Source organism: Pelobates fuscus, chromosome 11, assembly GCF_036172605.1.
Source record: "Pelobates fuscus isolate aPelFus1 chromosome 11, aPelFus1.pri, whole genome shotgun sequence".
NCBI classification, from domain to species: Eukaryota; Metazoa; Chordata; class Amphibia; order Anura; family Pelobatidae; genus Pelobates; species Pelobates fuscus.
Window position 1 is genome coordinate 11694784 of NC_086327.1, and position 25445 is coordinate 11720228.

The 25445-nt window shown below is 43.1% G+C and overlaps 1 protein-coding gene across 7 annotated transcripts in view; it reads left to right on the forward strand.

The window, feature by feature from the left end:
• ZNF362 (zinc finger protein 362) overlaps window positions 1-23755 on the forward strand; it is a 40354-nt gene extending 16599 nt beyond the window's left edge. For 3 of the 7 annotated variants that reach the window (XM_063436403.1, XM_063436402.1, XM_063436407.1), the window contains 7 exons: window positions 7292-7355; window positions 13320-13617; window positions 17705-18047; window positions 20535-20759; window positions 21474-21552; window positions 21995-22153; window positions 22334-23755. In XM_063436403.1, coding sequence (XP_063292473.1) covers window positions 7292-7355; window positions 13320-13617; window positions 17705-18047; window positions 20535-20759; window positions 21474-21552; window positions 21995-22153; window positions 22334-22450 — 1285 coding nt within the window. In that variant the 3' untranslated portion in view covers window positions 22451-23755. Of the gene's footprint in view, window positions 1-1164; window positions 1371-7291; window positions 7356-13319; window positions 13618-17704; window positions 18048-20534; window positions 20760-21473; window positions 21553-21994; window positions 22154-22333 lie in introns of those variants that run through there. The other 4 variants (XM_063436408.1, XM_063436405.1, XM_063436404.1 and 1 more) reach the window with 4 other exon arrangements.
• Window positions 23756-25445: the final 1690 nt, after the last annotated feature.

The following is a 25445-nucleotide window of genomic DNA, read 5'->3' on the forward strand; positions in this document are numbered from 1 at the left end:
AATGGATCCATGGGAAAAATTAATTGGGAACTCCTGCTTTTGATCTTGGCAAGGCTTCATGGGAGCTAGGGGTGCTGTACCGTTTATCCATCTATTCTATACACAATGTTGCAGTTTCATTTTATTGGGATAGTACCGCCTTGAAATTGTATTTTGTAAAGTAGAGAAGTTCGTAGTTCTCTTTTTTATTTTTAATATTTAATAACGTGGTATTGTACTAATTGTGATCACAAGCCTATTAACCCGTTCTGTAACTTGGGCTACATCTGTGTTCTCGGGACGTTCTCCGTATAAATGTGTTGGGAGCAAGAGATCTGAATTTATTAGGGAACCAGTGGGTGTTGGATGTTTAGAGCCCGAAACAGCAGCTGCAGCTGTAATAACATTTTAGAACGTCCTGAGCAATGTTTATACCAACCGCAGACTCTGGCAGAGGAAGGTAATTCGGAGCCATCTCAGGGGTTGGACTCTGTTTCGTGGCTGCTTAGTGAGATGGTATTCTTAATCTGAAGTTCATGGTGAAAAGCAGCCTTTCACTTGTACTGAACATTGTTCACTTTTTGTTTACGTGTGATTGGCAGAGGCATGTTGGGTAGGTTTCTGCCAACGTGTGTGCTAATCAGTTTTGGCACTTGCCCAAGTTAGACAGGCCACTCGTACTATGTCCTTGGTATGTTTTAACAGGACTCTGTGTCTTAGAACATATATAGAATCGACCCGAGATGTTGAAGAAAAAGTACTGTAATTATCTTAAGAATGTTTGAGAAACGTTCAGACCAGTGTGGGTTAAAGATGGCTGCTCTCTGTGTTTTGAGGCCTGGAGCTGAGCAGGAACTGACCCTGGGACCTGCCGAGATGTTCATCTGACTACAAATAAACAAGCTGTGATTTCACAGCATTCCGCAAAAATCCTCCTCAGGGTTAACTCCTTCACTGCTGGGAGTACTCCCAACGAGGTTACAGACTACACACAACTAAAACCACTATATTCTCATTCAGCTGAGTGCTGATCCCTCCCATAGCGGGGATCGCAGACCTTTTAATTTGTGGGGGTAACAGAGCCGCTCCTTTTCAGAGTTTAACACAATTCCTCTCTCTCTCTCATTCTTGCACCATCTGGCGTGTTTTTTTTTGTAGCTTTTCTAAACATGAATTCCGAGGTAGCGGTGAAGGGCCCAAGCCTGCTGTGAGTACAGTATACACGCCCGTCCTGTCACCCAAATCCTTTATGTGTGGAGGGAAAGTGTTTAAATTCCTTTTGAGTCTTGTCGTTGTCCTCCGGGCACTTTGTGAAACTTGAAGCTTTTGCACAGCCAGGACCCATTTTCGGGAGGTGGCGAGCTTGTCCATCAATGATGCGGAGCGGTGTTGTATGTATTTTGTCAGATCTTACACAATTGTGCAAGTTCTTAATCCTCTCCAGGATAGAGTGGCTATTGTCCTTTAAAATGGGCCATTATTGTTAAAGCAAGGTTTATTCTTCTTTAGTGATTTTTTAGACCTGTAGAACTGTGCTCAGTTAGTAGTGGATTTTATATCTATATAGTTTTAAAAAGAATAGGGCTTGTAATTGTCCTGCACAGTAAAGGATGCCTGCAGGCAGTTTTTTGTTTGCCAGATATGGCCCCCAGAGATTTTTTCCCCAAAAATGAATGTCCAGAAATGGCAAGTTTAAGGACTAGGTAACCCAACGTCTGTATGTTTGTGCAGACCTGTATAGAGAAATTATTGTAAAATCTCAAAAAAAAAAAAAAGTATAAAAATAAAAATGTATTCTGCTTACTACCAATGCATGGAGCAAATATTGTGCTAGAACTATGTTGCATTGATGTGTATTTCCTAAAACCATTTGTTAGCATGTAGAAACAAGTTCCCTAAAGGTACAAGTTCCAGTGGCCCCCCTCCACCTGTGTTCAAGACCTGCTTTGGACAGACGTAGCCAGGATTATGCACTAAATTGGGACTCAGTTGTCCTCTTTAAATTGCTGAAATGGGTTGATGGGTCCGTTCCATTAGGAATTTCCCTTGGACTGACTTTGAGGTGCTGTTCATTTTGTGGTCCGTTGCTTGTAATGATTATGAGGTGCTGTAAAGTTTGTGGTCCGTTGCTTGGGAAGAGTTTGGGGTGCACCTCCCAGTGCACGGTGCATTTGGTTGGAATCAACAAATTTCTACAAATTCAAAAAATGACCAATTAAGGCGAGGAGGTATCTGCGCATCGAATTTGTTTGACATACAGATTTTGGTTGAAAATTTCTTCCATACTTTCATCTGTATGAAACTGCATATCTAACTTTGTACTCACATGTTTTTGTTTTTGTTTTTGTTTTTTTTCTCCCTTTGCATATTCCTAAGTGGTCAGGCAGGGAACTTTAATTTGCACTTCATAAGAAAATGGCTTCTACAAGACACGGGAAGCAAAACCATATCCGATACCTTGTGGGGACTCATTAATTGAAGTTTTACGTATGCATTTATAAATGTTGTTAATGCATTTTATGCGATGTATAGTAGGAAGCATTTGTTATGATTTGTGTAATCTGTACATGTTCGTGGCTGGAGCTTGAGGTTTGTACTTACGTGGCCCTACGGAGAGCATATTGTAATGTAGTACAGTATACGTGGCTCTGTGCAAAATGTATTCTATGTGGGAACATATAAGGGAATGTGAGGACTACATTCTGTGCAGGAGATTGCTTGCGAAATGTGTTGTGTGTGTGTTGTGTACCTCTGATATACAAGACTCTAATCCCTAATTTTATGCTAGAATATATGTGGCTCTAAAGAATATACTGTGAGGTACTGTTGGGATATATGTGGATGTGTAGAATATATTGTGTAACGTAGGGCTGGGATATACATGGATGTGTAGAATATATTGTGTAACGTGGGGCTGGGATATACATGGATGTGTAGAATATATTGTGTAACGTAGGGCTGGGATATACATGGATGTGTAGAATATATTGTGTAACGTGGGGCTGGGATATACATGGATGTGCAGAATATATTGTGTAACGTAGGGCTGGGATATACGTGGATGTGTAGAATATATTGTGTAACGTAGGGCTGGGATATACGCGGATGTGTAGAATATATTGTGTAACATGGGGCTGGGATATACGCGGATGTGTAGAATATATTGTGTAACATGGGGCTGGGATATACGTGGATGTGTAGAATATATTGTGTAACGTAGGGCTGGGATATACGTGGATGTGTATAATATATTGTGTAACATAGGGCTGGGATATACGTGGATGTGTAGAATATATTGTGTAACGTAGGGCTGGGATATACATGGATGTGTAGAATATATTGTGTAACGTGGGGCTGGGATATACATGGATGTGCAGAATATATTGTGTAACGTAGGGCTGGGATATACGTGGATGTGTAGAATATATTGTGTAACGTAGGGCTGGGATATACGCGGATGTGTAGAATATATTGTGTAACATGGGGCTGGGATATACGTGGATGTGTAGAATATATTGTGTAACGTAGGGCTGGGATATACGTGGATGTGTATAATATATTGTGTAACATAGGGCTGAGAAATACGTGGATGTGGGGCTGGGATATACGTGGATGTGTATAATATATTGTGTAACGTAGGGCTGGGATATACGTGGATGTGTAGAATATATTGTGTAACATAGGGCTGGGATATACGTGGATGTGTAAATATATTGTGTAACGTAGGGCTGGGATATACGTGGATGTGTAGAATATATTGTGTAACGTGGGGCTGGGATATACGTGGATGTGTATAATATATTGTGTAACATAGGGCTGGGATATACGTGGATGTGTAGAATATATTGTGTAACGTAGGGCTGGGATATACATGGATGTGTAGAATATATTGTGTAACGTAGGGCTGGGATATACATGGATGTGTAGAATATATTGTGTAACGTGGGGCTGGGATATACATGGATGTGTAGAAAATATTGTGTAACGTGGGGCTGGGATATACGTGGATGTGTAGAATATATTGTGTAACGTAGGGCTGGGATATACGCGGATGTGTAGAATATATTGTGTAACATGGGGCTGGGATATACGTGGATGTGTAGAATATATTGTGTAACGTAGGGCTGGGATATACGTGGATGTGTATAATATATTGTGTAACATAGGGCTGAGAAATACGTGGATGTGGGGCTGGGATATACGTGGATGTGTATAATATATTGTGTAACGTAGGGCTGGGATATACGTGGATGTGTAGAATATATTGTGTAACATAGGGCTGGGATATACGTGGATGTGTAAATATATTGTGTAACGTAGGGCTGGGATATACGTGGATGTGTAGAATATATTGTGTAACGTAGGGCTGGGATATACATGGATGTGCAGAATATATTGTGTAACGTAGGGCTGGGATATACGTGGATGTGTAGAATATATTGTGTAACGTAGGGCTGGGATATACGCGGATGTGTAGAATATATTGTGTAACATGGGGCTGGGATATACGTGGATGTGTAGAATATATTGTGTAACGTAGGGCTGGGATATACGTGGATGTGTATAATATATTGTGTAACATAGGGCTGAGAAATACGTGGATGTGGGGCTGGGATATACGTGGATGTGTATAATATATTGTGTAACGTAGGGCTGGGATATACGTGGATGTGTAGAATATATTGTGTAACATAGGGCTGGGATATACGTGGATGTGTAAATATATTGTGTAACGTAGGGCTGGGATATACGTGGATGTGTAGAATATATTGTGTAACGTGGGGCTGGGATATACGTGGATGTGTATAATATATTGTGTAACATAGGGCTGGGATATACGTGGATGTGTAGAATATATTGTGTAACGTAGGGCTGGGATATACATGGATGTGTAGAATATATTGTGTAACGTGGGGCTGGGATATACATGGATGTGTAGAAAATATTGTGTAACGTGGGGCTGGGATATACGTGGATGTGTAGAATATATTGTGTAACGTAGGGCTGGGATATACGCGGATGTGTAGAATATATTGTGTAACATGGGGCTGGGATATACGTGGATGTGTAGAATATATTGTGTAACGTAGGGCTGGGATATACGTGGATGTGTATAATATATTGTGTAACATAGGGCTGAGAAATACGTGGATGTGGGGCTGGGATATACGTGGATGTGTATAATATATTGTGTAACGTAGGGCTGGGATATACGTGGATGTGTAGAATATATTGTGTAACATAGGGCTGGGATATACGTGGATGTGTAAATATATTGTGTAACGTAGGGCTGGGATATACGTGGATGTGTAGAATATATTGTGTAACGTGGGGCTGGGATATACGTGGATGTGTAGAATATATTGTGTAACGTGGGGCTGGGATATACGTGGATGTGTATAGTATATTGTGTAACGTAGGGCTGGGATATATGTGGATGTGTATAATATATTGTGTAACGTAGGGCTGGGATATACGTGGATGTGTAGAATATATTGTGTAACGTAGGGCTGGGATATACGCGGATGTGTAGAATATATTGTGTAACATGGGGCTGGGATATACGTGGATGTGTAGAATATATTGTGTAACGTAGGGCTGGGATATACGTGGATGTGTATAATATATTGTGTAACATAGGGCTGAGAAATACGTGGATGTGGGGCTGGGATATACGTGGATGTGTATAATATATTGTGTAACGTAGGGCTGGGATATACGTGGATGTGTAGAATATATTGTGTAACATAGGGCTGGGATATACGTGGATGTGTAAATATATTGTGTAACGTAGGGCTGGGATATACGTGGATGTGTAGAATATATTGTGTAACGTGGGGCTGGGATATACGTGGATGTGTAGAATATATTGTGTAACGTGGGGCTGGGATATACGTGGATGTGTATAGTATATTGTGTAACGTAGGGCTGGGATATATGTGGATGTGTATAATATATTGTGTAACGTAGGGCTGGGATATACGTGGATGTGTAGAATATATTGTGTAACGTAGGGCTGGGATATACGTGGATGTGTAGAATATATTGTGTAACGTAGGGCTGGGATATACGTGGATGTGTAGAATATATTGTGTAACGTGGGGCTGGGATATACGTGGATGTGTATAATATATTGTGTAACGTAGGGCTGGGATATACGTGGATGTGTATAATATATTGTGTAACGTAGGGCTGGGATATACGTGGATGTGTAGAATATATTGTGTAACGTAGGGCTGGGATATACGTGGATGTGTAGAATATATTGTGTAACGTAGGGCTGGGATATACGTGGATGTGTAGAATATATTGTGTAACGTGGGGCTGGGATATACGTGGATGTGTAGAATATATTGTGTAACGTGGGGCTGGGATATACGTGGATGTGTAGAATATATTGTGTAACGTAGGGCTGGGATATACGTGGATGTGTAGAATATATTGTGTAACGTAGGGCTGGGATATACGTGGATGTGTAGCTTATATTCTGTAAGATGGTGCTGGATTATACTTGTCTCTGTGGAGTACTTTCTGTGAGGTATATACATGGTTTTGTGGGATATGTTTTGGTGTATATTCTGTGAGGTAGTGCTGGTATATACGTGGCACTGTGGCGTACATTCTATCTGTTCAACCATTGGGTCGCAGGTTCGAATCCCAGCAGGGTTGACTCAGCCCTTCATCCTTCTGAGGTAGATAAAATGAGTATCATTAAATTGGGTAATCGTAACAACCCCTGGATGTTGGGCTAAGCGTCCCCAGGACGCACTTGAAAACCAGAGTTATCTGAATGTGCCTTTCCTGGTTAAATACTTTAATTTTATTATTATTTATTGTTTACGTGTCTCTGTGGAATGCATTCTGTGATGCATAATATGTGGCTCAGTGCAGTCTATTCTGTGAGGTAGTGGTGGGATATACATGGTTCTATGGAGTATATTCTGTGCACTATATACGTGGCTCCGTACAGCGTTTTCTGTGAGGTAGTGCTGGGATATACCTGTCTTAGATGAATCCTTAGCGTGTTCGTACAGGAAACGACAAGCCATGCAGCTTATCAGACATGTTGGATCTGTATTGTAGATGATATTCTTGTAATCTGTATACAGCATTAAGACTTAAACGGGGACTCTGCTTCCTAACTAACCATGATACCCTGCCGTGGCATATGTTGGCGCTTTATAAATAATACATTTTTACTAATGATGGTGACCCTTTAACCAGTAAGCCGGGGGTTTCTTTTCCGAATGTTGACTCTGTAATCAGCATGTGACCCTCTAATCCATATGGTAACTTTTTTTCATTCTTGCAGGATGGCCGAACCGCGCTTTAACAATCCGTATTTTTGGCCTCCACCTCCCACCATGCCCTCCCAGGTAAGGTTAGACTCCACTGTACCTTGTTCAATGACTTCCTGCGCTGCCTGCCCGCGCCCCTGACTCCGAGACGCGTCTCCCCTGTTGGTAACATACTGTCAGGGCTCTGTATGTGGGAGAACGCAGTGTGTTTTAACGTGAATATGGTAGGATAGAACCCGTATGTAGCTCTAATGTAGGCCTTTTAATGATAAGTTGTAAACATGGGAGTGAATAAAAATGATGTGATATAATAGCTGCTCTTGTGGCTTTCTCTACAATGTATAAATCTGTTATTGATAGTGTTGGTGATCTCCCATGCTGTATCGTAACACGTGTCTGTGGCCCAGGTATACAGTTATTAGATGTATGTCTTAACGCAGAACATATTCAGCTGTAGACGATCTAGTAACACCTTGATCTTGTAGAAGGCTTTAGAAATTCTCCGGTAACAATATATGTTGGAGAGCACCAGCCGCCATAACGCCTGCTCTTTGAACGGGAATTTCTCAAAATTTTTAGTCTTTTTTATTTATTTTTAAACACGATCCGAAAGAGCAAATGGCCCCCTTCTGGCAACAATTTGTAGTTCATCAAAATAGCTCAGCGTTTTCTGTGTTTTTCATTCCAAAAAAGCTAATTTTCTTCTTCACTAAAATGATCCGTTTGAACCAAGTCTGGTGAGTTCTGAACCTAAAACCCATTAAAATAAATAGATGGCTTTAACCTTTGAGCAACTTAAGTTGTTATTATTATTATTATTATTATTATTTTTTTTTTTTAAGGGCAGTAAGTGTTCTAATTCTAAATCCCACAGATAAATAGAATTATAATCCTTAAAATAAAATTAGGGATTTTAGACCTTTTTCATTCATGTTAGCCATCTAGTTTTGAGTTCGTCATAGACTGAAAAAATATCAGATGAATAAATTGTGCATTCAATTCTACATGATGACGCTCCGAGTGATCCAGTGAAGGTTGTACATTCTGCAGGCGGTAGCGCGTGTTAATAGGGTATACTTTAAAAGTCATCCTCTTCTCTAGATGTGGAGGGCAAAGTGAGAGCAGATGAGTTTACCTGTAGCCATGTGCCACTGGACACCAAAATCCCCGCTTATAATTTATTTATAAAGCACCAACATGTTGTAGCGCTCTGCGTCTGGGGGATGTTATTACATGTATACCTGCATGATGACAGATTTTGGGGAGAGTTCTGTGAGGATGAGTCTAGTTTTTACTAACGAATCTCGGTATTTCTTTACGTATTAAGGGAGATGTGTATAGTAGGGGAAATGGGGGTGGTGGACGCATCTCGAAGTGTTTTGGTAGTCTGGAGCTGACAAATACTTCATATTTTGCGGTTTTCCGTGTTGTACACATTCTTCATTTGATTTAAAAAATCTTGGGACTTTACAAATAAATATTTTTTAACGTATGTATGGCAGTCATGGATGTTCTAACCTGACTTTTTGAATAGGACGTGTGTGAGATGGTGTATATTTGTGTGTCTAAGATGAGGTATGTCGAATGTTTTCAATATTTTTAAATCTAGTCAGCAGCGTATAGGATGAAAGCTGTACATGTTTAAGGCTGAGGTGGATTCTTAAATATGAATTCGGAGAAAAGGGCTAAATCTTGGCTAATGGTTCAGAATCAGGCGGTCGGGTGATGCTTAACGTTCATTGAGATAATGGTTAACCTGTATCGGGAATGGATTACACCTGGTTTCTTCTACTTTGTATATACTGTGGATCTTTTATAGTTAGTATAACTCTGTTTATACCTCTAATCATTCCTAAAGTCCCACTGTTTAAACCCCCCCCCCCCTTCCCGAGAATACCCTCTTGTCTGTACTATATTTATATAGCGAGTTTTACATTGCGCACCCTCTTGTCTGTACTATATTTATATAGCGAGTTTTACATTGCGCACCCTCTTGTCTTTGTCCTATATTTATATAGCGAGTTTTACATTGCGCACCCTCTTATCTGTACTATATTTATATAGCGAGTTTTACATTGCGCACCCTCTTATCTGTACTATATTTATATAGCGAGTTTTACATTGCGCACCCTCTTATATGTACTATATTTATATAGCGAGTTTTACATTGCGCACCCTCTTGTCTTTGTCCTATATTTATATAGCGTGTTTTACGTGGCGCACCCTCTTATATGTACTATATTTATATAGCGAGTTTTACATTGCGCACCCTCTTATATGTACTATATTTATATAGCGAGTTTTACATTGCGCACCCTCTTATATGTACTATATTTATATAGCGAGTTTTACATTGCGCACCCTCTTGTCTTTGTCCTATATTTATATAGCGAGTTTTACGTGGCGCACCCTCTTGTCTGTACTATATTTATATAGCGAGTTTTACATTGCGCACCCTCTTGACTGTACTATATTTATATAGCGAGTTTTACGTGGCGCACCCTCTTGTCTTTGTCCTATATTTATATAGCGAGTTTTACGTGGTGCACGGTTGTTGCAGGAAAGTGGTGGGATAATTCTAGCACATTCACTTCCTGGTTGACTGCGTGTAATATCTACCTTGTTCATAACTGGTGAATATAAATAAATAAGGGAGATGTTAAGTTTTCAGTACACATATTATGAGGGGTTTTATTTTATTAGCAAACCTTTGGGTAACCCTCCATCATAAAGCTGTATTCTGAGTCTGGATTCTCTGTTATGTCCAGTTTTCCATAGAAGTTTGTGCTGCCTGTTCTGTTTTTTGGGATATGTTTTAAATGCCACATCCTTAAAAACTAACACCTTTTTTTCCCGTGACAACACTCCTTTTTTTTTTTTTTTTTTTTTGTGAATTCAGGGCTGTAAACCAACTAGTTTAACTATCTTGCTGTCAGGTTACCAACAATGGAGGGGAACTAACACACATTTAAAGGGACATTATACTCACCAAACAACTTTAGCTTAACGGAGCAGTTTGGGTGTATAAATCATGCCCCTGCAGTTTCACTACTCAATTCTCTGCTATTTAGGACACTAGAGTTGCCATAATCACTACAGATTAATGTAGTGGTTCTGATGTCTATAGCCTGTCCCTACAGTGTTTGCATTGCTGCATAATAACATCTCTAACTGCAGTCACTCAGGTTGCCACTAGCGGTGCTTCCTAGTACAGTGCTGTTCAACGTTTCCACGCTAAGCAGAGAAGCACTGAACGTTCCCCGTAGAGAGAGATACAGATTGGTATATCATTTTACACACAAATGCTCAATAGCCTCCCAATGCACTGGATTGGCTGAGATAATCAGGATCGATGATCTCAGATGTAGAAGGCGGGGTCAGCCACAGAGTGCTTAGCAGAGAGTGGCAGAAAAGGTGAAAAAAATTCAGAGAATGGGACTGGGACCGAATGATTTAATCCAGCACTATAGTGTTCATAATAAATGTTTATATTCCTGACCCTATAGTGTTCCTTTAAATCACTTTGTTTATGCAGCCCTAGTCACACCTCCCTGCATGTAACTTACACAGCCTTCCTAAACACTTCCTGTAAAGAGAGATCTAATCTTTAAAGTTCTTTATTGCACATTCTGTTTGATTTAGAATTTATTATCTCCTGCTTTGTAAATAGCCCGCTAGACCTTGCAGGAGCCTTTTAGAGGGTGTGTGATTAAAGGGACACTATAGTCACCAGAAAAACTACAGCTTAATGTTTTGAGTGTTAGCTGGGCAAGCCTTAGATTAGTGGAGTATAGTATGTCCCTGCAGGCGTTTTGCTGTAAACACTGCCTTTTCAAAGCAAAGGCATTGTTTACACTGCTCTCTAGGGACACCTAGAGTAGCCGTCACTCAGATGAACAGGAACAGTAGACGTGCTTCCTGGGGGAAGTGTTGCACAATGTGCAACACTGACATGACATTCAGTGTCTTCATGCTCTGTATGGAGGCTGTAAACTTTCCCCAGAGAGATGCATCTCTATGAGGAGATGTTGATTGGTGCAGTCTCGCGTTTGGCTCTGCCTCCGACCCTGTCAATTCTGATGATTTCAGCCAAGGAGACAATCTAGCCAACCCAACGCTTTCCTATGGATTAGACCAGCGTGGCGCTGGAATAAAGGTGAGTTTTTATTCTATAAGGGGAGGCCAGTCATCTAAACTATGTTTTTAGCACTACAAAATCAGGAATGCAAGTTTTATTCATGACCCCATAGCCTTCCTTTAGAGTTCAATTTACAGAGCAGAAGATAAAAATTTCTAACGAAAATTAACATCTTTTTGAAAATGAAACCATTTAGTTCTCATGCAGGCTGTATCAGTCACAGCCAGGAAAGATGTGGCTAGGGCTGCATGGACAGAAACAAAAAGGATTTAATTCCTAAATGGCAGTGAATTGAGCAGTGAGACTGCAGAGGCATGATCTATACACCAACACTGCTTTATTTAAGCTAAATTTGTTTGGTGACCATAGTGTCCCTTCAAAGGTGAATCACTTCAACATCCAGGAGTGTATGTAGGCTTTGTGAATGAGCTAATATACTGTATAAGTATTCCTGCTCTGGTTTAGGGAAGGGATGGAGGTGGGGGGAGTTACTGTATCTTCCCCTTTTCTCCATGCCTCCTGCATCGTGAACACAGCTTGATTATTTATTTATTTTACTCTTTCTTCTTCTCTAGACAATCGCAAATAAAATTTAGGTTGAACATAACGGCATATATGTTTATTGTATTCTTCCCTGGATGGAAGCCGCTGTGTTTCACCTGCTGCCTAGAGCGATTGTCATGTCTTTAGGTGGATCCTGTGTGGTTATTAAGAGGTCATTAAAATAAATGCTTAGAGAAGACACTGCCTGACCCACCCTACTGACATTGGATGCAGGCGTATGTTAAAGGGACACACTACATTACAATGTCTGCAGAATGGAGGTAGCATCAAATATAAAAGGAGAAAAAGAAAAATCATGGCACAACACGTTTATTGAAAAACACACACAAAAATCTCACTCGCAAAAGCTTTTGCACATATCCCAAAATGGGCAAAAAACACCTTTTCCTAGACATCGCAGTATTGTCAGAGGAAAGGACCAGCACTCTACTACTTTGGTATCTGAAAATTATTTACAGATTGCTCCTCTAACCACCCGAGGTCGCCTGGCTGGAACCCCGATATCGGGAACGGTGGATAAGCAGGTTTCTACTACATCCAGGCTCCAGAAGGCTTCTCAGAGAGGTCTGTGTTGTGTGAACTTATGGGCCTGTCCACGCTAAGTGTTCTTTGCACATTTTGGGAAACGTGCCGTAGCTTTTGTGAGTGAGTTTGTTGTAAAGGGTCTGGCTGTTTTTATTTTTTTTATAAATCTATTGTGCTATGACTTTTTTTAAATTTATTTTCTATATTGAATGCTCCCTCCATTTCTGCATAATGTAATAGGTATGGTATTAAATTTCTTTTATGGGTAATTTTCTATTTTTGGAGGATCTATCGGGGAGTAATTCTTAGAGTGGCAGCATTTCACCAATTCCTTAGTGTATCCACCACCCTTCCATTTAAAGATGCCACTGGTCTCTCATTTTCATTTTGTCAAAGTTTAAAGAAAGTGAATCCGTCATGACACCACACTGATATGCCTATAATTATTAGAATGTTAGATCTCCAAGTTAGAAAAAACATAATTCATTCCTTTTTGGTGAACAGAGCAGTAACTTTTTCTCAGCCCACAGACTGACTCTGCAAGGTTTCCACACAGTGAGGGTCTTCCTCAGGCTTGACAAAGACCCTCACTAAGTGGAAATGTTGCTCGGTCAATCTTTGAGCAGAATAAAAGTCTCTCCTACGGTATTGTGTGTTTTTATTGTCTTTCATTGCTTGTAGAGTGTATTTATCTCGGAGTCTGTGAAGCTATGCTGTGTGTTTGCTGGGAAAGCCTTCAATTCGTGGATTTCTGCCTGCGCTGCGGTGTATATTATTATATTTTGACAGATCTAACTCCTTCCCTCTTTGTACAGTTGGATAACTTGGTGCTGATCAATAAAATCAAGGAACAACTGATGGCGGAGAAGATTCGACCTCCTCATTTGCCACCCTCGTCCGTCCCTTCTCAGCAGCCGCTCCTGATCCCTCCGTCGCCTGCGGAAAGTAGCCAGTCTGTCATGTCCCTGCAAAAGCTCCAGCAAGTTCCAGGTCTGCATCCCCAAGCTGTCCCACAGCCTGACGTGGCATTGCACGCTCGGCCAGCCACCAGCACAGTCACTGGTAATTTACACTATGGACACAGCAAGTGGGGGAACAAAGATACTTATGTAGGTGGGTAAATGGATCAACGGTGAGCAGGTAGAGTACATGGCGTTTGGAAGTGAGGGCAGAGATTGGATCTGTGTTGGACTGAAAGAGCTTGATGCAAGGGCCAGTGAAACCTACTATAGCTTAGTGCTGTGTTAATATGTTCCTGTATTGCTTAGTGTAGCCGTAACCATATTCCCATTACCACCGTACGCATTCAATTATCAGGGACAGCCGGGGTAACCATGCAGGGAGTCAGTACTGATACCATGAATACTGTGCAGGGAGTCAGTACTAATACCATGAATACTGTGCAGGGAGTCAGTACTAATACCATGAATACTGTGCAGGGAGTCAGTACTAATGCCATGAATACTGTGCAGGGAGTCAGTACTAATACCATGAATACTGTGCAGGGAGTCAGTACTAATGCCATGAATACTGTGCAGGGAGTCAGTACTAATACCATGAATACTGTGCAGGGAGTCAGTACTAATACCATGAATACTGTGCAGGGAGTCAGTACTAATACCATGAATACTGTGCAGGGAGTCAGTACGGATACCATGAATACTGTGCAGGGAGTCAGTACGGATACCATGAATACTGTGCAGGGAGTCAGTACGGATACCATGAATACTGTGCAGGGAGTCAGTACTAATGCCATGAATACTGTGCAGGGAGTCAGTACTAATGCCATGAATACTGTGCAGGGAGTCAGTACGGATACCATGAACACTGTGCAGGGAGTCAGTACTAATACCATGAATACTGTGCAGGGAGTCAGTACTAATACCATGAACACTGTGCAGGGAGTCAGTACTAATACCATGAATACTGTGCAGGGAGTCAGTACTAATACCATGAATACTGTGCAGGGAGTCAGTACTAATACCATGAATACTGTGCAGGGAGTCAGTACTGATACAATGAATACTGTGCAGGGAGTCAGTACGGATACCATGAACACTGTGCAGGGAGTCAGTACTAATACCATGAATACTGTGCAGGGAGTCAGTACTGATACCATGAATACTGTGCAGGGAGTCAGTACGGATACCATGAATACTGTGCAGGGAGTCAGTACGGATACCATGAATACTATGCAGGGAGTCAGTACGGATACCATGAATACTGTGCAGGGAGTCAGTACTAATACCATGAATACTGTGCAGGGAGTCAGTACTAATGTATATAGAATGCACACCATAGCAATCTCAAAAAAAATATTTCAATTTTATTATGTACAAAAAAGTACCAGAATGAAAACATATAAGAAAAAATGAATATAAACAAAGTAACAGAAGTAAAGGGAGATACAATCAAATAATAGTAATAAATTACCACAAAAATCCTTACAAGCCTCAGACAGAAACACGAGTCACCAAACCCACCAACGTTTCGGCACCAACTGGCTGCCTTTATCAAGGGTACCCCAGTATTGAGTCAGTACTGATACCATGAATACTGTACAGGGAGTCAGTACGGATACCATGAATACTGTGCAGGGAGTCAGTACGGATACCATGAATACTGTGCAGGGAGTCAGTACGGATACCATGAATACTGTGCAGGGAGTCAGTACGGATACCATGAATACTGTGCAGGGAGTCAGTACGGATACCATGAATACTGTGCAGGGAGTCAGTACGGATACCATGAATACTGTGCAGCGAGTCAGTACGGATACCATGAATACTGTGCAGGGAGTCAGTACGGATACCATGAATACTGTGCAGGGAGTCAGTACGGATACCATGAATACTGTGCAGGGAGTCAGTACGGATACCATGAATACTGCGCAGGGAGTCAGTACGGATACCATGAATACTGTGCAGGGAGTCAGTACTGATACCATGAATACTGTGCAGGGAGTCAGTACTGATACCATGAATACTGTGCAGGGAGTCAGTACTGATACCATGAATACTGTGCAGGGAGTCAGTACGGATACCATGAATACTGTGCAGGGAGTCAGTACGGATACCATGAATACTGTGCAGGGAGTCAGTACTGATACCATGAATACTGTGCAGGGAGTCAGTACGGATACCATGAATACTGTGCAGGGAGTCAGTACTGATACCATGAATACTGTGCAGGGAGTCAGTACTGATACCATGAATACTGTGCAGGGAGTCAGTACGGATACCATGAATACTGTGCAGGGAGTCAGTACGGATACCATGAATACTGTGCAGGGAGTCAGTACGGATACCATGAATACTGTGCAGGGAGTCAGTAAGGATACCATGAATACTGTGCAGGGAGTCAGTACGGATACAAGGGATGTTAATGCATAGATCATAGTGAGTTCTAATACCAGGGATAAAGTTGGAAGTCCGTAGCAAGGGGATGCAAGGTGTACTCATGTGTTGGAGGTGGGGAACACAGGGATTTCATATACCTTGGCAAGGAGTTGTAAATTTGATAGATGCCGTGGCACGATAGTGGAGTGGGGTTGCAAGGAGTAGAGATGACGACGTGACGTGGGGCGAGGCTGCAAGGAGTAGAGGTGACGTGGGGCAGGGCTGCAAGGAGTAGAGGTGATGTGGGGCAGGGCTGCAAGGAGTAGAGGTGATGTGGGGCAGGGCTGCAAGGAGTAGAGGTGATGTGGGGCAGGGCTGCAAGGAGTAGAGGTGATGTGGGGCAGGGCTGCAAGGAGTAGAGGTGACGTGGCGTGAGGGCTGCAAGGCGTAGAGATGACGTGGCGTGAGGGCTGCAAGGCGTAGAGGTGGCGTGAGGGCTGCAAGGCGTAGAGGTGGCGTGAGGGCTGCAAGGCGTAGAGGTGGCGTGAGGGCTGCAAGGCGTAGAGGTGGCGTGAGGGCTGCAAGGCGTAGAGGTGGCGTGAGGGCTGCAAGGCGTAGAGGTGGCGTGGCGTGAGGGCTGCAAGGCGTAGAGGTGGCGTGGCGTGAGGGCTGCAAGGCGTAGAGGTGGCGTGGCGTGAGGGCTGCAAGGCGTAGAGATGGCGTGGCGTGGGGGCTGCAAGGCGTAGAGATGGCGTGGGAACTGCAAGGAGTAGAGGTGGCGTGGGGGCTGGAAGGTGTAGAGGTGGCGTGGGGGCTGGAAGGTGTAGAGGTGGCGTGGGGGCTGGAAGGTGTAGAGGTGGCGTGGGGGCTGGAAGGTGTAGAGGTGGCGTGGGGGCTGGAAGGTGTAGAGGTGGCGTGGGGGCTGGAAGGTGTAGAGGTGGCGTGGGGGCTGGAAGGTGTAGAGGTGGCGTGGGGGCTGGAAGGTGTAGAGGTGGCGTGGGGGCTGGAAGGTGTAGAGGTGGCGTGGGGGCTGGAAGGTGTAGAGGTGGCGTGGGGGCTGGAAGGTGTAGAGGTGGCGTGGGGGCTGGAAGGTGTAGAGGTGGCGTGGGGGCTGGAAGGTGTAGAGGTGGCGTGGGGGCTGGAAGGTGTAGAGGTGGCGTGGGGGCTGGAAGGTGTAGAGGTGGCGTGGGGGCTGGAAGGTGTAGAGGTGGCGTGGGGGCTGGAAGGTGTAGAGGTGGCGTGGGGGCTGGAAGGTGTAGAGGTGGCGTGGGGGCTGGAAGGTGTAGAGGTGGCGTGGGGGCTGGAAGGTGTAGAGGTGGCGTGGGGGCTGGAAGGTGTAGAGGTGGCGTGGGGGCTGGAAGGTGTAGAGGTGGCGTGGGGGCTGGAAGGTGTAGAGGTGGCGTGGGGGCTGGAAGGTGTAGAGGTGGCGTGGGGGCTGGAAGGTGTAGAGGTGGCGTGGGGGCTGGAAGGTGTAGAGGTGGCGTGGGGGCTGGAAGGTGTAGAGGTGGCGTGGGGGCTGGAAGGTGTAGAGGTGGCGTGGGGGCTGGAAGGTGTAGAGGTGGCGTGGGGGCTGGAAGGTGTAGAGGTGGCGTGGTTAACAGTTGTAGGGAGTGGCTTGGTCAGTAATCCTGTGTAGGGACATTCTGAAGAAGTAAATATAAATCCGTTCTATCCCAGCTCATCCTTGCCAAGTAGACCTGTGAATGTGCATGGGTGCAGGCTGCTGCATTCTGTGTGGGTCTGGGAGCAGTGAGGATGACGTGTTGTCCGTAGTCTGATTTTTCGCTGATTTCTTTCATTTATTTATTTTATTTTGACATGCTAACGTGCTCCTTCTCTTTTGTTTCCCTTTCGATGCTTAGCCGGCTTCTCTTCTTACTTTTCAGGGCTGGGTCTGTCCTCCCGCACTAATGTAAGCACCTCAGAATCTAGCACCGGTACCACTAGTGCTACTCCCTCTACTCCCACCTCCAACAGCCAGACCCGGCTCATTGCCACCTCACCCACCCTCATCTCAGGGATCACAAGCTCCCCCACGCTGGACTCCATCAAGACCATTCAGGGCCATGGTCTGCTGGGTCCTACAAAGCCTGAGAGGGGGCGCAAGAAGATTAAGGCAGAGAACCCACCTGGACCTCCGGTGCTGGTTGTCCCGTACCCTATACTGGCCTCAGGAGATATTGGCAAAGAAGGAAAAACCTACAGGTGTGAAGAAAAATCTTTACTTTTAGCATAACCTCTGAGAATGCACAATGTGAAATTTAAAGTTAAGGTTGGTTCACTGAACACCAAATTGTAGCGACTGAAAACCAAATTAAAATAAGGTTAAAATTGCCAAGCTGGAACTGTAAGTGGACTTGGAGAATATTCCTTCGTCGTCTATATTTTTGCCTAAATCTTTTCATTCCGATAACCGTTTGTTAAACTGTTTTATTAAAACTAGTTTAAGGGAAAAATCAGTATTACGTAATTTCCCCTTTTTAATTTGTTGAGGTTGCAAGGTGGAACTTTAGTTAACTTTGAATATCTCGTATGGGGAGAGCCTGTTACATATAAATTGTGATATGAATAAGCAGACTAGTCGGGCATGTGCAGCTAAAGATTGAAGTATATGTATGTAAACTGTTCATTTTAGGCATGGGAGCTTGAAGGACCATGTTAATAAGACTTTCAGCATGGTGTAGGTAATATTAGGTTGGACTAGAAAGAGTGTTGTAGAACATGCTATCAATAAGAAATCAGCAGGTATGTCACTGGGTGCTCATCAATAACAGGTAAGTGGAGAGGAACGGGGCGTTCTGCTCTGGTAACAGGAGTAACTGCAACTAAGCTGATTCACTGCTATCGATGACTTATCCAACGCCACAGGTAGGCCACACTTGCCAGTCCATGTCAATATGGGGTAGGTTGTCGTTGCGTGTCCCAATGTGACGTTGGGTTTCATGCTTGCCGTTAGTGGCAGGTTCGTGGTACCAGAGTCTTGCACTTCCCAGAGTTCAGGTCCTGAGGGGAACATTGCTGCGTTTCCAATGCTCTGCCTTATGTGTCTGGCTAGAGCTCGAGCGTGCAGGTGCTCCGAAGAACGTAGTCACTCGGGTGCATGGATATCTGGTAGGTGGTGCTAGCTCCCAGTACAGAGTCGGGAGCAACGCTCCGGTACGACAGCGTGGGTCACTGGCTCTGCAGGTGAGGTACCGGTGTGGGATCGGCAGGCGATGCGCTCCCAGAGTGCTTGACCCATCATATCAAATCTGGCCTCAAATTGCTTTCTCCAAGTTTGGGTACGTGATCTCTTCTGTAGATGCAGGCGTGGGTGCTCAGTGGCCATCTTGGCTGCTCCATGCGGTGGGCTTTGCAGCAGGAGGTTCTGCTATTGCAGTGAGGTGAGTTTCCGCAGCAGGGACTGTGATATCCCCCGCCGGTCCAGAGGGTGGGATGGGAGAGGGAGGGGGCTACGGGGCTGCAATACTTTCGTCATGGAAAGATAGTCCATTATAGCAAGATCGACTACCTCCCCCTAGACACCAGGCTGCAGGCTCGGACGGTGTATGGTAGGCATTTTGAGTTTCCTCTCGTTATAAGGCACCTCCCAGCTAGTGTGTGGCTATTGCTGGTGCAGTTAAAAGCTGGAAAGACTAGTTTTATGCCTGAATGTGTTGGAACTATGAAGGGATACGTCTGGCCATCTTGGCTGTCAGGCCCTGCCCCCAATGTATATATTTTTAATGCAGATGAACAATTAATTTAGTCTGCATTTATTTATATATTTTCTAAAAAAAAAAAAAAAAAGGGTCTCTCCAAAGTCCCTACGTACTTGATCTTCCAATTTGCCATCCATCACAAAATTCCTGTCAAAAGAGAAGCATTTAATTGGACTCTATTGGACAAGTGACCAGTCCAGCGCTGTTCAAAGAGAAGCATTGAATCTCAATCAACTCAGAGCGAGCGGGGGGAGATCAGGCCGTCTGTGTTTATTCTGGGTGACATAACTATTTAGGTTCCCAGCCCCCTTAGATTGGAGTAAATGTTGTTTGAACTTGCCTTTTTCCACCTCCATGGTTCCAAACTTGGTGAGCTCAGCCAATCCAATGCTTTCCCACAGAAGAGCATTGGGAGGTAAAACACTGCTCTGCGCCAATCAGCATCTCCTAAATCATGGTATCTCTATGGGGAAGGTTCAGCATCTCCATGCAGAACTGTCAAAGGAAGTACCTCTAGTGGCTATCTGAGTGACTGCCACTAGAGGTGTACCTATTGGAGCAATGTGTTTGCAGTGTTTACATTGAAAAGTCTGCAGGGACATGCTGTAGACGCCAGAACCAATACATTATGTAGTGGTTCTGGTGATTATAGTGTTCCTTTAAGTGGTCCTTTATGTACCCATAATGCACAGGTGCATGTTACCCAGAACCTGGAATACTGGTAGTGTACACAAACATTGGGATATTTTGTAATTTACTACGTTATAGTCTCCTGTGCAATGTACAGATCAATTATCTTTTCAATGTAAATCCTTGTCCTTTTTGCTCAACAGGTGAAACCACTCTACCTTTTTTTTTTTTTTAACAGGTTTTTTTGGTAAATCCTTTACAAATGTTTGCATATTTTCAGTCTTGAAATTTTCAGTTTTTAGAATAAGATCCTGGGCTGTATAAATTATATTTTAACTATTTATTTTATCTCCTGGTATAGATGTAAGGTTTGCCCTTTGACCTTCTTTACAAAATCCGAGATGCAGATCCATTCAAAGTCCCACACGGAGGCCAAACCTCACAAGTGCCCACATTGTTCGAAATCCTTCGCCAATGCTTCCTACCTTGCGCAGCATTTGCGTATACACCTCGGCGTTAAGCCCTATCACTGCTCCTACTGTGAGAAATCCTTCCGCCAGCTTTCACACCTCCAGCAACATACCAGGTAAGGGTGTGACGGTTATAGCGGCACTCTAATTACCTTGACCACTGATGCTCGGTGTAGTGGTTATAGTGCAGAATGTCTGCGTGCCATTCCATGATTCGTATGAAATAGTCTGTGAGTGGTTCGGGTTCTCTCACTGCCTCATGGCCTCTGAAACTTGCCATCTGCATTAAACAAGCAGTAACAGCATACAGGCTCACCCAACTCTTGGCTGCTAGGCAAAGTCTGGAAACAAAATTGCATGAGGGGCAATTTTCCCAAATGTGCTTTCATTTTTTTTCCTCTTTCTTCATGCTGTCTGTTATATAGTTTATGATGTCTTTGTGCGTTTTTTTTTTTTTCCCTCCCTTTGGTTTTATTAATCATCAACATGTTACACCGCATGTTCATTCAATAAGTGTCCCTTTATCTAGTGCATAAGAGCGGTATCTGTTGTGTATTGGTTTACTCCTGTGCTGTCGATTGTAACACTTTGTGTGCGCAAAGAAATGAAATATCCGAAAGTCAAAGGTTCCCTTGGCAGGAGCAGCGTTTAGTCTTTTCAAGGTCAATAAAATGTGTTCCATTACGTTGGTTAATATCTAGTCCCTGGGAGACTGGAGACAAGCTAATCCTACCTTTCCTGGTTAAATATTTTGATATTGTGATGATTTGTGTGTTACCGTAAAATGTCCCATTCTGCATTTTACTGGTTTATTTTATATCTTTCCCCAGAATTCATACCGGTGACCGGCCCTATAAGTGTCCGCAGCCAGGCTGTGAAAAAGCATTCACGCAACTCTCCAATCTGCAGGTTTGTGTATAAAATATCTATCTGAGCTGTAACAGATGTATATTAAGATTATTTTAGGAATATCCTGTGTGTGAATTGGACGTGTTGGGGGAGATTAACAAATCTGTGTTTCTTACCCTTTTACGGAGAAGTACCCCTGCCTTGAGAAAATGTGTAGACACTGATAGTTTAGTTAATCCCATATTAGAGGATAATCCTGATTAAAGGTAGTAAATAATATTTTTTTTAAAATAAATGACATATTGTTTATATTCATAGAAATTAGTTTTGTTATGTTATTTTATTTGAACCCTTTGACTTACTTCAGGGAGGCAACTCCTGTGTCTGTCTGCAGGAAGTTATTCTGCTCCATAGATCTTGCTCTGAGACCGTTGAATATTTTATAAAACTTCTGAGTTTCTTGTTAAAACGTCTGCTGATTTGCCTGTTTTATCCTACCCAGTCTCACCAGCGGCAGCACAATAAGGATAAACCATACAAATGTCCCAACTGCTACCGAGCGTACTCAGACTCCGCTTCCCTGCAGATACACCTCTCTGCACATGCTGTCAAGCACGCCAAGGCTTACTGCTGCAGTATGTGTGGCAGAGCATACACATCCGTGAGTATCACACTTTCTGGACGCAGATATCTTTGGGTTAAATACGAATCTGTCTTAATTTTTAGCCTGGGGCCTTCCTTCCTGTTTTGCACTTTATTTTTTAGTATAATGAGACAATTATTAGAATACTTTGGAAGTGATGAAAGCTAAGCTCACATCTCTCTGTTTCTCATTTTCCAGGAGACCTATTTGATGAAGCACATGTCCAAGCATACGGTTGTTGAGCACCTGGTGAACCATCATTCTCCTCAGAGGACCGAGTCTCCAGGAATTCCTGTTCGGATCTCCCTCATCTAGAGAGAGACCATGAATGCTGGGCACTGGAGGCTACTCTCTCCTCCATCACCTTACCCCCCCCCAATTTCTGGATCCAAGGAGCAGTGCCTGCCCTCTCGCTGCCAACTGGGAATCTGATCACTTGATGGAGAAAAAGATCAAGGAGTAGCAACCGATCCCACCTTTTTCACCAGACAGACTGCTTACCTTCTGGGCAATGGAGTCATTTGGATGCTCCACCAAATGCATCTGTTGGACAAATTCTGGCACACCTGGGTACAGAAGCGTTTCCTTGTTTTGTTTTTAAAGACTAAGTAACAGGTGATTTGAACACGTCTGGATGGCCACGTTTTGCAAATCCACTTCAATTAATGGATTTTTACCTCTGGATTTACTCATTATTCTGTTTCGATGGGTTATAGACATTTTAATTTGTGACACCGAACGAAGCTTCTGATTGGCTACCTGCTGGCGTGAGTCAGTTTGTGACTTGCATCTTTTTGCCAGACACAGTTTGGTGACTTACGTAGTCCCCAGCATATAGCACTTTGAATCTCTCACATTTTATATCTGTTTGTTTCCCTCATTTTTTTTATCCTCCATTTTCTTTTTAACATACAAGAAAACAATAAAAAAAAATCCTATTTATTGGCCAAGATATTGGTGCTGCTAATTGGGGGAAATTAACAAACAAGAGAAAAGAGAACTTCTAAATGGATTGGGGGTAACAGACTTTTCCCTCTGGCCTCCAAATAGGTGGAAATTTGTAGCTGGAGCCCCTCCTCCTACCCCTGATTCAGTGCCCTCCATGTGCTATCAGAGCGGGTTTCTCTGCTGATGGAAAAGAATAAAGAAATCAGACTGGTTTGAGACCACAGACCACGCCAGGCACATTTTTACTATTGACCTGTCGTGGTGCCAGGACATGTGTTTCTCTAACAGATCCTGTGCGTTGTGCTCACGTTGGCGAATGCAAACCGGTCGCCTTTAGGATTTTGACCAAATTAACGGAGCAGTCTGTGCTGACGTGTTTTGCCTGTTCAGCGTCAGGGAGACTGGCGTGCTCCGTTTTATTTTTCTAAATTTAGGCATATGATTACAATTGTTGGTATTGCAATAAGGCACTTAAATCAGTAGTACATGTTTGTGGACAAGGAGTTTGAGAGCTTGGTTGTATATAGAGATGCTAGAGTGTAGCCCCTTCTGTCCCTTAAACTGTTTAAAACAAATGCTTTGGTCCCGGACACTCACATGCAAAGCAATGGTTGGTTTTATAATAGCGAAGCATAGGTCCCTCCCATGTCGGACATCAAGACCCCCCCTCCCCCCTAATACTGAAACATTCAGGGTCTACTCACTCTGGGTCACACAACCCATGCAGTGTAGTGGAAGATCTTTATAGAGTATATTTTGAAAGCCTGCACTGCTGGGGGTGGGGAGGGGGTACAAAGAATGGCAAAGAACCTGTGCCTTAAGGGGTTATATCTGTATTGTGAATAGATGCATGATAAATACTGCTCCATATTTCACAAGGAACCTGTGTCCTGGTCACTTTGAGCCTTCACTTTTCTAAATATCTTTATTTTCCTAATTTATACCCCAGTTTTAGGTGATTTATTCTCTTACCCTCCATCCTTTGTCTCGCATAAGATCTTCTGCCGTCTCCTCTCATTAGTAAATGGCTGCACATTTTTTGGGGGGGAGAAAGGTCTGTATTATGTAACCCGTTAAAGTTCACCTGTCATACCTTATGAGTTCTAGTATATGTTTAAAGTAATTCTAATTTCATCTGTACATTGTGCTAACGAAATTGATAGCAATTGCTACTCAGTTCTACGTTTGACCTTTTTCAGTAAGACCATACTCTGAGATCCAGAGCTGACCTACCATGACTTATTCCTAGAGTGCACGTGGTATGAAGAGTTTGGAGGCAGGGAGGCTGCCCACACAGCCTCTCTTTCCACGTAATTCTTTGCCTGGTGTAGGAGTAGTATAGTAGCTTGCTGGTTATTTCAGCTGCACAGTGTATAGATTGCAGTAATATCCACCTGATAATTTGGGGAATGTGAGGTCACTTTAATGTGTCTGATTCAGCACTAATTATAAACTCCATACAATATGAAGAAAATAACAGTATTGCAATATATCATTCAGCCATTGGCAAGTGAGAGCCCTGAGTATAAATTCACCCCTGGAGGGTGTACTATGGCTTGTAATGGCGTGGCTACTAGCAGAGGACTTCATATTCTAGGGCTGTTACTGTTACAAGATTCCAGCATTAAATAGAAACATAGAATGTGACGGCAGATAAGAACCATTCGGCCCATCTAGTCTGCCCAGTTTTCTAAATACTTTCATTAGTCCCTGGCCTTATCTTATAGTTAGGATAGCCTTATGCCTATCTCACGCATGCTTAAACTCCTTTACTGTGTTAACCTCTACCACTTCAGCTGGAAGGCCATTCCATGCATCCACTACCCTCTCAGTAAAGTAATACTTCCTGGTATTATTTTTAAACCTTTGTCCCTCTAATTTTAGACTATGTCCTCTTGTTGTGGTAGTTTTTCTTCTTTTAACTCTTTAAATCTCATGCTACTTTGAGTATTGCTACAGGCTCACAAATGTTTGGTAGTTCAGCAAGTCCCGTATTAATCTTTTCACCCATTCTCCCCTCTTCACGTCTGCCTATGATGGTGTGCTGCAGTACTTAGTCATAACACAACTACTCCACATATTCCCGATGAGGCCAGGGTTAGTGGTGTCTTTGTCTGTTTTTTTTCTGTCAGGGCAAGTTCATCATGAAAACTGCTGGTACTGGGTCATGGCACTTGCTGTAAAATATATATCCAGATTTGTTCTGAATGCTCGGTGTCAGTATGTATTTGGCAATCTGATACATTGGCATGCTCCCGGTATTTAACTGGAAGATTTGTGGATCTTCCTATTTTTTTTAATTGATATAAAATGTAAACACAGGGAAGGAGTTAAATGCTTGGGATGTGTATAAGGCTGTTGT